Below are 16,487 nucleotides of genomic sequence, written 5' to 3' on the forward strand. Positions count from 1 at the left end.
CCCAGAGGTCTTGACTTGTACACCACAGACCTAGTAGGCTTTTTCCATTTCTGAGTTCTCTAATATCCATTCATGCTAGAGAAGCACATCAGCTTGACATATCTACTAAAGTGATTATAAATATTATTGGCGTTTTAATCTGTCTTTGACAGGCTTCACAATTCAGTAACTAAGAGAACTAAATTATTTTACTGACCAATATGGACAAATATGTTGCATAGCTTAAAATGATTGTCTCCGTCCTATATTGCTACAGGTGGTGATAGAACCGTCTCTTCTTATAGGGCCTGAACCTGCTTCCACTGATAACAATGGAGAAATACACATTGTTTTTAATAGAAGAAGCATCAGGCCCTTAGTTAAGAAACCCCTTAGAATAGTCGTTGAGAGAGGCCTACTCCGGACGGCCATTGTGGTACTATACACTCTGTGCTGACATAGTATTCTGGCAATAATCTGAACAGGACTCTTGCTTCAGTGTGAGCTTCATTTAGCCCAGATTTTTTCCCTTCAAGATTTTAAAATAAGACTGCAGTGTTGAGACACTTTGAAATGTGATTCTGACCCCAAAAAAGTAGCCGAGAGCAGTGTTCCTGTATGCCTGCAACAGCATTCTGTTTGTATTAGTTCAGGAAAAAGTTTGATTTATTGTTTCTTTGGATTCTCTTCTATATACTTGTGTGTAATTGTTTTATGTAAAATCTTGCTATAAAGAAAAAACAATACGTAAAACACACCTTGAAACTCTCCTTCTAGTTTAAGGATCTTCTTCTTTTAATCATGTTCCCTACCCCCTTCCTACTATTGTTTGTTACATCCTGTCTTTAATCAGATGGTAAACTCTTCAGGGCAGGGACCATATATCTATGTCATACAGTGCCTAGCACAGTAGGCTTCTGATTGGGGCTTTTGGGCACTGTGGCAATATAGAATACTGGTTTACCTGTAATTCCTTATCTTCACTTTAACTTTTATGTTCCTTAAACCTGTCTCACTGCTTTCTTGCTCGTTTCAGAGTATTACAGTAGCACCTAGGGACCCTGGTCCTTGTTCACAGTCCCTGTTCTATTCAGGTTCTTATACCATTCCCTGCAGAATAGCATAGGCGCACCGTATCCATTTTGACAGGGATGTACACGTAGTAAATATAGAATTCCTGCCACATAATTTATAAAACTATGTTAATAGATTAAACGTCACTGTTAAATAGTTAGGATTGGTATACAACATACGTGACTTGAACCCACAAAAGCAAAGAAACTAAAAGCTACATGACAGTACCTATGTTCCCAAACCGGCATACACTTCATCACCATAGCTACTATACACCACAGATGATGCACCACAATTTTAACTCTCTCTTCTCATCCTCACAACATTTACCAAGCTGCCCTAATCTACTATGGTTAGTTTGGTGTGTTAATGTTGTGTATACGCCTGGGGTGAGATAGGCATGGGAGAAAGTAGCCCAGGTGCTTGGGGGAGATTTTTCCACCTTGATTCTGTTTTGCCTTGAGGTTTGCTTAAATGTAACATTAATATATAACAGTGTTAAGTAACTTTTCTGCCTGTAATCTTTATATTGCTTAATTTCTTTTACTCTTCTGCATATGTCTTCTGGAAGATGAGTCTGTGGTACAGGAATTCTGAAGAATTCATATTCAGAGGAATTTTACATATTGAGAAATCTTGAATTTACATTGAAATTTTTCTTATGCTAACTTTAATTTATAGCCTGGTTTAAGGGAGGGTGGGAGAAATTAATAAGATGATCATTTTGATCTACAAGTTTCACTGTATTTGATCTACAGGTATGGGTGTGCATATTAAAGCTGTTTTTAATACCATTGTTCTCTCTCTTATAGCTTAGCACTTTAATTTTAACAATAATTAGTATATCTTTGTTTACGCTGAATTAATAAATTTTACATATTTCTAATTCAACATTCTTCCCCACTGGAATCTTAACTTTTAACTTCATGTGTACGTGTGTCAATATAGTATTAAAATTAATACTAAAAGTATCTACTTTTTAGAAACTGAGGCTTATAAATACATATTGTTTTGGTGGGCAAGACATTTGTGGTATTCTAAGTTTGCTGTGATCTTGAAAATCCATTGAATCGTTGTTGCCTAAAGTGTCATAACACAATATATTATAATTACGGTATCATTAAAATATTGCATTTAGCAGCTATTCAGCTATTATGTATGCTAGTGTAAGATTTGTCTTCTCTTTCCCACTTCCTTTTGTTTCTGCATTCTTTTCAATGAGGCTCCCGACTGAATATGAGAGGAACGGGAGATATGAGGGCTCAAGGTGAGGGTAATGATTTTTGTTTAAAATGTTACTTAGGTGAGCTTGAACCCTTTTCCCCCTGTTTATGTGGCTCAGGGGTTCTAAGCAGCAGGTTTTGTTTCCTTTAACTCCACGAAACTAAACCAAAAAGTCCTCCTGTCTGCAAAACAGTGATTAAAGTATTGAGTGACTTGGTTCTAAACTCTTCCATTTTTCATGTTGCCTTTTCCCTATATGTATTTCTGCATCTTAGCAGCTAGGCAGGCAGGCAGCCCCCAGTGAGACTGCAGAATGGCTCTATAATCCAATATTGGAGGGTGCTAAAGTGTTTGTTTGTTTATTTTTACCCTTTTCAAGGTTATGAGCATAATCTCTGACTCTACCAATCAGCTTGAGGCTGCTCCTGTGAAAGAAAGTCTCCGCTATGATAACTCACAGAATTATCAAATAGGTCATCTTCATGCTGAATTTGTTTAACTTTCTAATCAAGTTTTTAATTTTATTCAATACTTTTTTCACAATGTTCTGCCAATACGATGGTACAGAAGTCTGTTTCATGTAACTAGAAACTGTTCAAAAAATATCCATAAAAGGGACTTAATTTAGTACTTGTTAAAATACTTGTCTTTGCAACTGAGGATGTGAGGGAGGTTCGCAAACCTAAGCCACTCTTTTTAGGTGACCAATCTAAGGAACTGTCCTTATGTGGTGTCATTAGAGGAGGTTTTGGAACAAATTGATAAATTAAACAGTAATAAGTCACCAGGACGAGATGATATTCACCCAAGAGTTCTGAAGGAACTTAAATGTGAAAATTGCAGAACTATTAACTGCAGTTTGTAAGCTATCATTTAAATCAACTTCTGTACCAAATGATTGGAGGATAGCTAATGTGACACCAATTTTTAAAAAGGGCTCCAGAGGTGATCCCAGCAATTACAGCCCTCACTTCAGTACCAGGCAAACTGGCTGAAACTATAGTGAAGAACAGAAGTGTCAGACACATAGATGAACATAATTTGTTGGGGGAAGATTCAACATGGTTTCTGTAAAGGGAAATTATGCCTCACCAATCTACTAGAATTCTTTGAGGGAGTCCATAAGCATGTGGACAAGGGGATCCAAAGGATGTAGAGTACTTAAATTTTCAGAGAGCCTTTCACAAGGTCCCTCACCAAAGACTCTTAAGCAAAGTAAGCTGTCATGGGATAAGACAGAAGGTCCTCTCATGGATCGATAACTGGTCAAAAGAAAAGAAAAGATAGGAATAAATGGTCAATTTTCAGAATGGAGAGAGGTAAATAGTGGTGTCCCTCAGGGGTTTGTATTGGAACCAGTACTATTCAACTTATTCATAAATGATCTGGAAAAAGGGGTAAACAGATGATACAAAACTGCTCAAGATAGTTAAGACCCTGGCAAACTGCAAAGAGCTACAAAGGGATCTCACAAAACTGGGTGACTGGGCAATAAAATGGCAGGTGAAATTCATTGTTGATAAATGCAAAGTAATGCACATTGGAAAACATAATCCCAACTATACATATAAAATGATGAGGTCTAAATTAGCTGTTATCACTCAAGAAAGAGATCTTTTCCTATTCCAATATATCTTTTTTGAGATGGGGTGACCACATTTGCATGCAAAAAAGATATTTTGGAATTGGATAAAGTTGAGAAAAGGGCAACAGAAATGATTAGGGGTATGGAGTGGCTTCCATATGAGGGTTGATTAATAAGATTGGGACTTTTCATCTTGGAAAAGAGACAACTAAGAGGGGATATGATAGAGGTCTATAAAATCATGACTGGTATGGAGAAAGTAAATAAGGAAGTGTTATTTACTCCTTCGCATAACACAAGAACTAGGGGTCACCAAATGAAATTAATAGGCAGCAGGTTTAAAACAAAAGGAGTTATTTCTTCACACAATGCACAGTCAACCTGTGGAATTCTTTGCCAGAGGATGTTGTGAAGGCCAAGACTACAACAGGGTTCAAAAAAGAACTAGATAAATTCATGGAGGATAGGTCCATCAATGGTTATTAGCCAGGATGGGCAGGGATGGTGTCCCTAGTCTGTTTGCCAGAAGCTAGGAATGGGTGATGGGATGGATCACTTGATGATTACCTGTTCTGTTCATTCCCTCTGGGGCACCTGGCATTGGCCGCTGTTGGAAGACAGGATACTAGGCTAGGTGGACCTGTGGTCTGACCCAGTATGGCTGTTAAGTTCTAAACTGAATTATGAATGTTAACATACCGCTGATTTTAAACTGTATGGTATACCATGAGAGCAAAAATAATCTTTAAAGAGGTTTCTGATGCAGAAAACACTTTTATGCACCTATCTGCATGTTACCAAATTCTTTTCTGTGAAGGTTTCAGTACACAGATTTCAGCTCTCTTTTTAGCCATGTGACCACTAATTCATAGCTGAAATACAAGAGTGAGCTGATATTCTACAAATTTCTGGAACTCGTCTTCTGATCCATCTGTTTCCACCACCACCAAAACAAGAGAAGAACGTTGTTATTACTATGTGCTTTAATTCTTACATTTGATAGTCATCAGATTTTCCCAATGTACCTTCTGTTGTAGTGACAAGGAGATTATTTTTGTTAACATTAGTTTGGTATGTTAACTTTCTGTATTTTATTCTGAAAAAGGCTCTCCAGTAACTTCAAAAGTTAGACTGTTCATCATTGCAAGTTATATATCAGCTGTGGCCTAAGTCTTTAAGTTGTGACTTAAAGCTGCTATCTTAATGAGGGTTCCAGATTTCTAGAGTTTTCTGGTGCTATATGGCCCAGAATATTGGTCCATGTAGGCTGTAACCTTAATTGAATTACAGGTGAGTGAAAACTTACCTTCACACTGGTAGTAATCAAGTTTTTCATCGTCATGTCCCCATTTGTTCCAATTGTTGTTCACACTAGTTGTGTCTTGGCTTAATTAGATTGTATGCTTTTGGGGTGGGAACAGTCTTACTGTGTGTATATAATATGCAATGCCTAGTACAACAGGGTCCTGTTCCAAGTTGGGGCCCCTCTAGGCACTTCTGTAATACAAAAAATGCATACTGAACATGGCAGTTGCTTCACCAACACAAGATTTAAGAGGCTATTGGTTGTTCTATTAAATACTAAAATGTTTTCTTTCAGTCGCAATGTAGCTGTGGATCAGAAGGATGAAAACAAGGAAGCCAAGCCCCGCTCACTGAGATTTACTTGGAGCATGAAAACTACCAGTTCCATGGATCCTAACGATATGATGAGGGAAATTCGTAAAGTCTTGGATGCCAATAATTGTGACTATGAACAAAGAGAGCGTTTCTTGCTTTTCTGTGTCCATGGCGAGGGACATGCGGAAAATCTTGTACAGTGGGAGATGGAGGTGTGTAAACTGCCAAGACTGTCACTGAATGGAGTCCGCTTTAAGCGGATATCGGGAACATCCATAGCTTTTAAAAACATTGCTTCCAAAATTGCCAATGAATTAAAGCTGTAAGAAAAAGTAATTAAGTTGTAAATTAAGTAGCAATTTCAAGTGTTTTTGAGAACACCGATGGAAATGTATAGAATAATATTTAGGCAATAATTTCTGCATCTTTTGAATCATGATATTAAAAAAAAAAAATTGAAACAAGCTGCTGAGCTGGGAGGGAGAGTTGGACTTTTTTTTATAAGTGCACTACAGCATTAAAGTTGCCTACTATGTAAAATACTACCCCTTCTGCTTTATTTCCATTGCTCTAAGTCTTTGACAACAAACTGAAACACACAATATATACATTTAAATATGCCTCCTGTTTGTGTGGATGTGAGAATGTACAGTATGTGTGTATAATATATTAAGTATTATATGTAAACTATTCATTGAAAACATCAGAGCTGTACCCATACCTCTTTTGGAGCTAATTTTGGTGCTAAAAATTGAAATGGCCAAGGAGGAAACACTTGGGTTAATATTTAAAATAATTGAATGGTTACCCAGTAAATGCAGTTTTACAGTTCACTGCTGTGTTAAGAAAAAAGTGTGAAGGGTTTGGATTTATGGTTGTGAACATTACTCCTGTTTTTAAGTAGATCTCATGAGATAATTAAACATTCACTTTTACTCAGTAAGTCTTGCATTATACTTCTCCCACTATTTATTGTTTAAGTCTGAATCAGATTAAAAATTAGAGTTGATTTATGCATTAAAATTTGGGTAAATGCTTCAATTTCTCTGTTCATGTTAAACACAAGTGTAAAAATATATCCTTTTTATCTCTTTTGTCTTTCATGACTTAGTAGAATGGGTTACCGTTCAGTAAGCTCTACCATTTACTGCTACAGAATGTAAACAGTGTAGTTCAACGAGAACATCACATTTAGTGTCTTATCTTGAGGTAGAAATGTGTTTTAAAAATCTGACTTGTTGGAGCTTGACTTAGTGACAATTTCAGACAAAGTTCCTACCGTAAAGGCTTGGCCAGTTTCTTCAGAAGAACAAAAGGACTCTCAGTGAATGAGAAAAGTTCTGGTGAGAATTACCACATGCCTGAGATGCTGTCTTTTACGTTACTGCTGGACATACGTTATCCCTTCCCCTTGAGCTGTGAGTATGCCCTCTTGTTAAAATCCAGAAGTGGAAAGTCAATGTCTGCTGATCACTTTTCATACTTTAAATGAATTTAATAGTGATGCAAGATACCAGATTGACAGACCGCCTTAGAGACGGAGCTCCTATCATTTGACAAACACAACAGCGCAGGTGGCAGTGGTTCCGCCCTCCCTGTACCCCCTGCTAACGCCCTTGCAGTGCCCTCAGCCCTGTTCTGTGAGGGACTACTTATATAGGTGGAAAGAGTTCGATCTCCGTGTCAATTCTATCTTTTGGTCTCTGCTGAGACTGCTAGGGAGTCACTTGCGGTGTGCTTTTTTTAGTGTGGAGAGGAAATCTGCCCTCTCTGAATTCTGTCTTGACCAACTCATTTCCTACAGACCACCAAGCAGCCATCAGATGGTACCAACTCTTAGTCGCTACTGACCCGGGATGGATTTGAATCAGAAACCTGGATTCCCCGATCCATTCAATCTACCTACTGATTTTCCCTTTCCTGTATTCAGTTTGCTATTTCACTAAGGATTTGTGTAGATAATACCCCGTATTATCTACTTGACTTTATTTTATATAAATTTAATGCTTATGGTCCTGTTCCCATGCAGCAGTTAGGCATGTACCTAACGTGCTTTAATTCAGACCTTTAGCTTGCTTTTTAAAATTACAGTGAGCTAATATAGTTCTTCATTGTGTGCGCAACTTAGGTTTGACCCAAGGTGCAAATGCAGAATCCCGAATATTTTGCACGTTAAGTTTTGTGATCCATGCTCTGAAAACAAGAATTTCTTCCTTTATACCTCTTCCTCAGTCTCTAGTGACCTTGCCCTAAGCATTGATAATTATGCTAACTAAAAGATAATTATAGTTGTTAAATGCATTAAATATTCCTGAATTTACATTTTTTAATCTATATATATTTTGTATCATGAACTGGCTTTAGAACTCTTGGTGCAGATGGAGTTTGATGGGCTGTCAGTACTCGTGCTTACTTTGCTCAGGATGGTCTTGCCATGAAAACTCCATTCTGTAATAGCAATAAGAGATTACAGGACAGATGTACTTCTCAGGTGAGGATTCACATAGCCTTTAGCTTTCTACGTTAAACACTGCTCAAGGTGTATTCTTTTCATCCAGTAGTGTACTTCCTGTTGTCTTATAATTTAAACTCCATGTTCTGATTAAGCATAGCACTTACTGATTGTAAATCTGTATTCAGTGGAAATTCCAAAAGTTTCATATTAAATGTCTCCTGCAATACTCTGGGTTTTTTTATCCGTTCAGTATATAATTGTTTCTGCAAAGTGCAACAGTATCATAAGTTTAAATATTTTTAAAAGTTTGTACTTAAGTATTTTTGTCTTAAAATATATTCAAAAGGTACTTTTAGAAATAATCTGTATTTAAGATATTAAAATATACCACATGACGTATTTATTAGCACTAGAAACAGGTTCTTAACAGCTTCCTTCTCAAATATAATACAAAACTGTCAATTGCAAAAATGTTACGAATGTTCTTGATCATAACACACACAATGTCCTTCATTCTAAAGTGCAGAAGCTTGTAATTATTTGTCTGGTTCACTGGTAGGACAATCACTGAAGCAACTATATTTTGCTTTATTAAGAAGATGCTTAATATAAAGATATAGGCCTCAATCCTGCATGGTCACTGGAGATCTTTTAGCTCAGGGGACTGCCTGCTGGTATGAGCTGGCAGGGTTGGGTCTATAGTTACTTTATATATCAAACCTCCTTGTAATCCGAGTCCAAGATGTGTGTTGTGGTGATAATAGCAGACCTGGGCACCTCATGAGATGTTGATCCAGGGCTGAGAAATGCTTTTGTAACAGCATTAATTCTGCCCTAGAGATCGGTGTCTCATTTTCTAAAAATGTTTGTTTGGCTCTTGACTAACACACTGTGCGCTCTCCCACCCAAGTCACTGCCAGGTCTGATTTTGAAATCAAGCTTTTCTTCCCTTGGCTAGCAGGTAAAAAAATGTTCTGAGTTTTTCATGGTATATTTTAATTACTATATTTTGCAAAGCTTTCTTTAAGTAATTCAATTCAAAATATTTCTTGTCATACATGGAAACTCAAGAGTAAGTGAGAATTAATAAGCTCAACCAAGCTTTTCTCTCTAAGGTTACAATTCATTGAAGCAATCTAGAAACCAAAAAGGCATAGCTCTGAGAGAAATAGCTGCATTTGCCTGACCAGATATGTTTTAAGACCTTGGACCATGTTGTGAAGGAGATGGTATATAATTCAGCCTAAAGGGCAGTACTAGCTGTTCCTCCAAACTTTAGTTTCCAAGTATGTTACCACAAACCTTCGTCATTGATATCCCTGAAGGAAGTGACCCCTATAGAAACTGGCCTGGTCGGTGTGGGTTCAAGGAACCTCAGCCTTAGTACAAGTAGCACAAACTCTGGGGTACTAATTCTCTTATTAATCATTTGCATTATGGTAAAAGCCATAACCAAGATAGGGGTCCTATTATGCTGGGTGCTATTGAAAACAAAAACAGTCAGATGCAGTCCCAAAGATCTTATCTAAAATAGGCCACGGTCTGAAAAAAGAGGTATTGCTTTCCATATTTTACAGATGGGAATAGAAGCACAGAGATTAAGTACCTTGCCCATGGTCACATAGGAAATCTACGTTCAATTCCCAGGTCTGCTACAGACCTGAGTTCTAGTCCAGTCTCTTAACCATAAAACCATGTCTAAGGCCCTGATCCAGCAAGGTACAGAGGTACATTGCTTAATTTGAATCATGTGAGTAGTCCCATTAGTGTGAATGCTAGGCACATCCTAAAGCACCTTGCTGGATCAGGGCCAAAGCCACTCCCTTTGAATCAGTGTAACAACATTTGTGTATTTCAGCGGCTCTAGACTGATGGTTTATATTGTGGTCTTTGTGCTTCCCATGCCCTAGAGCCTTTTGGTGGCAGTCTGTGTACAATGAAATATTTTGGGAACCATATAGTGGAGAAGGAGGAGGAGATGTGTGATGTACTCCACTAGAGCGTGTTTCTTTACCCAAATGTTTTGTTTCAAATTTATATCTTTAAGGGCATAAGACGCTGCTGTGTTAGTACATTGGTCTAAACATGGTTGGAAGAACAACCTCTTTAGAAATGTGAATACACATTTCAAATTTATATTAATGTATAATTTTTCAAATAAATTTGTGCAGATGGTGACTGTTTTGATCTGCATTTTACTCTCCTGGCTATGTGTATAGTTCTCATTTCCTTCACTCTTGCTAGAGAAGTCTTGGAGCTTTGCAGTGGAGAATGGCTTCATTTTATTAAAAATCACTAGTACTGCCAATTTCATCACCATTTCAGACATTGTGGTAAGTCAGGGACTGTTCTGGCATTCAGTTTGAGTAGCAGTAAGTTATCTCTTAACAGTTTCAATATTACGTTTCTTGAAAGGCTCCCTACTTCAATAATCGCATTATTGAATTCTTATCCAATTAGAAAACTCTTAGGATCAACACTTTGCTTCAATATGTAGTGAATTTTCAGGTAGAAACTAATGGAAGAAATAAAGTCCATCCAATTTGTTGATCAGCTTTACAAGGTTCCTATCCTGTTGGTGTTTTCTTTCCAGGCATTGACACTATACTGTGTTCTCTGGATGCGTTCTTGATGGATGTACACCTTTCCAGCAGAGGCACTAAGAAAAGCAATGGCACTAAAACTGCTGCTCAGAATTTGAATTATTCTTAAATTGTCTTTCTCAGACTTTCAGATTTGTCCTAGCACTAAGAATAAAGTTTAAACTCGGCTGAATATGGTAGGCTTTTTGCCCCGGCAATGGTTGAGAGCAGAAGAGCTGTAGATGTTAATACAAATCCCCATTGCAATCTGTGTGGAGACAACTTAGTGTCAGCAACTGCTACCTCTGGTTTACATTTACTTATCTAGAACTGTTAAATGCAAATAGTAGTAGTGGCAATTCATCAGGTAAGTTGTTTAATTCAAAAAATGTTAAACATTCCTGATGGAAATTTAAAATGATCATTGTTATTTCTTCAGCAATTGCTGCTCTGCATCTGTGGAGTGTTTATCAAAATCTGTTAAAATGCAAATATAATACATGCATACAAAGTGGTAGAGTTATGGTTGCTGTGGGAAACCATAGCACTGAATTCCCTGGCTTTGGGGTTTTTCAGTTCTCAATCACAATAGTCTATTCTTCTTACACGTTAAATTTAATAAAATAAACATTGAAATCATACATTTCGTGTTTCAGTGTAGTTCTTAATCACACTGAATGCATTAGGTGCATTTAATTAGATATTCTCACAAGTAATCAGATTTAAATGATCTAATTAAAATAATCTTACCTGTGCTTTTCAATCTGTGGCAATGCAAATTGAATATAGTCATGAAGGAAAATGCTATTGTGTGTATGTACAAAATGTTGTTTTCAATCATTCGACTGTTTCTCAACCAATATTTTTCTAAGTTAGAGGCATTTCTCATTAAGAACTGGTTACCTTGAGCACTGGAAAAAAATCCTTTTTAATTGAGTGCAAAAAAATCTGAAATTTTTTTGTAAGTGTAACAAGATTTGGGTTTTTTCTGATTCAAAATAGGCGAATGACATTTAACTAATCTCTGCACAAATATTTCCCTGTGATGCAGAGAATAAGCATGAAAACTGCCAGCCAAATAGGTAATTCATTTGGAAAGTAGTAGATCTTGAAGGTAGGGATGTAGAATGAAAGTGCCTTGAATATAATTACTCTGCTCCTGTGGCACAATAATGAAGAAGATTAATAACAACTTGATACTTATAGAGAAAACAGTAAATGAAAGGCATGACAGTTCCATTTTGTGCTTCAGAGGATGAGGACTGTTTGCTGGAATGATCTTTCTTACGGTATCTATCTGTTCAATCTTGTATTTAGCTGAGACGCTAAATACAAGGTTTTCCAAGACCTGAGGAGGAGCCCTGTGTAGCTCGAAACCTTGTTTCTCTCACCAGCAGAAGTTGGTCCAATTAAAGTTATTACCTCACTCACCTTGTGTCTCATATCTTGGGACCAACACAGCTACAGCAACACGACTTTCTTACAGTAAATCCTCATGAAACAGAGGTGGAGTTGTAGTGATCACAATGGTTACAGGATGTCTCTCGAATTCAGAAACAAAAAGGAGCCACCATGGCTTGGTATTACTCATGATGTTGAGCAGTGACTCCAGGAAATACTCCATATGTTATAACTTTCATATGAACAGTAGTAGAATTGTAATAATTAACTTTGGCTTATTGCAAATCTATTCTAGAAAAATCTAGTGGAAGATATTTACTTGTATATATTTGATTGACAAATACCCCGGTGTTACATAATGCTATCTTTATCTCTTCATTACATCTCAGGGTTGTTCATAGGATTAATTTTTTTGTAAATTATGATTTTATCTTTTACATGGGAAAACAGCAGAGGTGCAGAAACACTTTGAACTCCTCTCACCCTGTTTCTTCTCCCACTTCCCTATGAATTCATCATGATGCCCAATATAAGGGCTTGTCTACATTTAACAGGGGATCAATGTGCAGCGATCGATGCATCGGCAGTTGCTTTAGTGGGTCTAGTGAAGACCCGCTAAATTGACCACAGATTGCTCTCCCGTCGACTCCTGTACACCACCTGAATGAGAAGCGCAAGGGGAGTTGATGGGAGAGCATCTCTCGTCGACATAGTGTAGTGCGGACCCTGCGGTAAGTAGACCTAAGTACGTCAACTTCAGCTATGTTATTCCGTAGCTGAAGTTGCATAACTTAGCCTTGTCTACACTATGGGAGATCAGTCTAAGATTTGTCTGCTGGGAAGGGCAACAGCAATGTTTTTAAGATGAAATTCCTTTCCTGTTTTCTAAAGAGTAATAATCTCCAATTTCCTTTTTCTGAGATTTAATTAAATGGAATTATTTGCTTTGGTGTTTGTTTAAATATTATAATGGACACTTATCTGTGACTGTTCTAGTTAAGATTGTGAGCCAAGGTATTCCATGGTAAAAAGGCAACATCAATGCCGAGTTATGGTTGCTTGGTTGGTATGTCATCCCCCTCAGGAGGGTGCAGAATAGGGTTAATGGTTCATATTTAGATCCAAATTTCTATCTCCCTTCTGTGGATGTACCAAATTTCAAAGGAATCTGACTAAGCATGTTAATTTTAGAGGACTTAAAAATTTCAATCTTTTAAACATGTCACAAGCTCCCATGCCGCTGTAATAATATGATCTCTGATCAGTTTCCATTTCTGTTCCACCTACGTAACTTTCTGAAGCTTTGTGCCTATAGTTACCCATGTTTGCTCTTACAGAATGTTTTTATTTTTTAAATCTTCAGCTAAATCTTGCTAGCTGTATTTGGAGTTATGAGAGGGTTATGGGGAAAAAACACTTCCCATTCTTCTGTTTTTAAAAAAAATCCTCACTTTACTGTAGCCTTAATTATTTTAATAATTAAAGCTTGAAACTTTAGAGGGAGCTAATTCTCAAAGGGCTATTTGTTTACATGATGATAGATGTGTCTGGATTCAGCAGGCATGGAAATGAGCAAACTCCATAACGCAGCCATTGTCAAGCATTTTCATTGGATGGCCATCTTATAGGAGAGGTTTGTGCTCATCTTCCCACCCAATTGTAATTGCATAATTGTGCCAACTGTAGCAATTGTTTACATGGAAGAATAATAGGGAAGTATTATATATTTTTAGCTTTAGATGCTTTTTGAGTCAGAAACATGGATGAGTCAGCAGAATGTGACTGACTGTGGCCCCCAGTTTGGGCCCTTTGAGTGTATTGAATGTGTGCACTAAACTGAGTGTTCTAACTGCTGTTCTACTCTTTACCGTACATTCTATAAATGTTGCATTACAAACGGTCCAAAGCAAAATTGTTCAGTCAGAACTTTAAAAACTGTCTTTATCTAACTGTTCTCTCTACAGACTTCCTCTGGGATCTGAAACCTATGGGCAGGTGCTTTCCTTCTCTCATCATCTCCACTATCTATTCTGTTGACCAAACCCTCCCCTAGTTACACTTGTGCTACCCTACATCTCTTTGAACTGCTCCAGTGGTGCAAAAGCTCTATAAAGTTGCTTTAACTAGCCACATAGAGATTCCCCTAACCAAGGGGAAAACATGTGTTTAAGAGCCTGCTTTATACCACTGTGCCATGCCTCCTCACAGCCCTTAGGGTCAAGTGGAATGGTGGTTCTTTGAGTACTTGTGCATGTCCATTCCACGTTAGGTGTGTGCGCACCTCATGCACAGTCACTGGAAATTTTTCCTTCTGTGGAACCCGCTGGGTTGACTCGAGCGCCCTTTGGTGCCTTGTGCTTATCGCACTGTAAAAGGGGTCGCCTGACCTTGCACCCTCTCAGTTCCTTCTTGCCATCTGTGACAGTTGCTGGAACTGCTCCTCTTGCTTCGTTAGTGGTTCTCGTTTGTCACTCCATCCCTTCCTTTTTTTTTCTTCCCAATAGTTTTCTCAGTTTGAACTTTAGTTAGTAGTTGTCAATAGTTGGACTCTCACCACTTTAGCTGAGATTCCTCTGCTTCCTGAGTCGTGTATGCCTCGTTCTCCATGCTTCAAGCCCTGCGCCTCCTGCAGCAAGGCCATGCTTTTGAGGAATCTGCATTTCAGTTGTCTAAAGTGCTTGGGTGAGACGCGTATCAGAGATTGCCGCCAGTTCAAGCTGAGTACAAAGAAAGAACAGGAGGCCATGTTAAAGTCCTCCTGATGGAAGTGGCGCTTAGACCCTCCTTGGAAGTGAGCTGGTCGGACTTGGCACCAAGTATCTCAGTGTCAGTACTCAGTGCTCCACCCACTGTAAGTGACTCTTGGCACTGTTCCCTATCTCTGATGCCGAGAAAAAACATAAGCAGCTGGCCAGGATGTTCCCCAACGCTAAAAAGGCCATTCATGGGGCGAATAGCAGAGTGCTCCCTGCGTCTGGTCACTCGTCTGCCCCCCGCACAGCAGGCTGTACTGTCGACTCCATCCTGTTCACAGGCTCCATTGAGTCCAGTCCCAGGTCAGCCGTCGTCACCGGAGGGACAGTGTGGCACTAGTGAGATAACGGTGCCATCCACTCCAGAGGCATTAGTTGAGGCCAGAGACTTCTTTTCACTGTTCGTACTGCCATCACTGGCAGTCCAAGAATCGGCATCATCAGTGCTGGAGAGCAGACGGAAGCATGTTGCCCTGAGTTCCCATTCGGTACTGGGGCCATCGGTACCATCTAGAGGGTAACTGTCCCTGCTAGCATCGATGTGGGCTTCTCCATGTCTGCACCAATCCCCTGATCCTTTGCACCAACCCCTGGAATCAGTGGGTACCACATCTCCATGATCCCTGGAGGAAGGCTCATTGTTGGAGCGGAGGTGGAGTCATTCACCCAGACAAGGACTCCCTACCAGTACACCACCTGTCAGTCCTATTCGATGGGGGATCCCAGTGTGGGGGTACCTCTGAGTGATTGGCCCAGTGGGCACTGACCTATGCAAATGCACTGGCCAATCTAGAACCCATAAGGCTTCACCCTGGTGCCAGTCCCCGCTCTGCGCGCGCACACACTCTCTTACTCAGTGGTGTCAGAGAGAGGCTCCTCTGTCTCACCAAGCAGCACCGGACCCGGACTCCAGTACCGAGCCCAGTACTGACATTCAAGACCTGGACCTATGGGATTTGCGCCATGCAGAGGAAGAAGAGAAGGAACCCCTGACAGTGCAGGCCACTGCGCCTCTTCCCCAGAGGAGGCAGTGTCAGGGCCAGCCACATCACACTCTACCCCCAGGATGACTTAAAAGCACATCAGGGGCTATTGAAGAGGGTGATCTTAAAGCTAGGTCTGGAAGTGGAGGTCGTAAGAATCCCCCCCCACAGCCTAGTAGACATCTTGGCCATGGTGGCCCCATCAAAGGTGACTCTCTTGCTCCTTCAGGAGTCCAGGCAGGAGCTGTCCACTCTGGTGGAAGAGGGGAAGGCAATAGCCAGGGCTTCCTTGCAAGCCACCCTAGATGCAGCAGATGCGGTGGCCCTGCAAAGGTGCTCTTGGCTCCAGTCCTCTGGCCAACTGGCAGAGGCGCAGCAGTCCCTTCAGGACCTCAGGTTTGAAGGGTGCTCACTCTCCTCAGAGCAAGCAGATGCAAAGCTCTACAGCCTGGAGAACTCCAGATCCACCCTCACATCCCTGGGTCTCTGTGTCCCGGCACCTTCAAGGAAACATTTCAGGCCCCAACAGCCCACGCATTTCTCTGCTCTGCTGCCCTGTCAGGACCTGCAGAAAGCAAAGTAGAGGCTTTAGGTGCAGGTAACTGCCCCCATCCACATCAGCGTTGCTACCTGGCCCTCCCAGATACTCGGGGGGCTTCAAACAGAACTTTTGATGGGGCGCCTGAGGACATTATACCAGTTCCCACATCAGATCCAGTCCCCTATTATTTCCAAACCATTTGTCCCACTTCAGCTCAGCATTGTCATGCATCACCACAAACTATTGGGTGCTGAGCATGGTGGAAGAGGGATATACCCTCCAATTTTTTT

At 39.7% G+C, this 16,487-nt stretch overlaps 1 protein-coding gene across 8 annotated transcripts in view; it reads left to right on the forward strand.

Moving 5' to 3' along the window:
• Window positions 1-6,481, forward strand: part of MARK3 (microtubule affinity regulating kinase 3) — a 107,894-nt gene extending 101,413 nt beyond the window's left edge. For 2 of the 8 annotated variants that reach the window (XM_074956297.1, XM_074956298.1), the window contains 2 exons: window positions 2,276-2,320; window positions 5,463-6,473. In XM_074956297.1, the coding sequence (XP_074812398.1) occupies window positions 2,276-2,320; window positions 5,463-5,808 (391 nt within the window). In that variant the 3' untranslated portion in view covers window positions 5,809-6,473. Of the gene's footprint in view, window positions 1-2,275; window positions 2,321-5,462 lie in introns of all 8 variants that reach the window. The other 6 variants (XM_074956299.1, XM_074956305.1, XM_074956303.1 and 3 more) reach the window with 6 other exon arrangements.
• The last annotated feature ends 10,006 nt before the right edge of the window (window positions 6,482-16,487 follow it).

Source organism: Natator depressus, chromosome 6 (assembly GCF_965152275.1).
Source record: "Natator depressus isolate rNatDep1 chromosome 6, rNatDep2.hap1, whole genome shotgun sequence".
Lineage (NCBI taxonomy): Eukaryota > Metazoa > Chordata > Testudines > Cheloniidae > Natator > Natator depressus.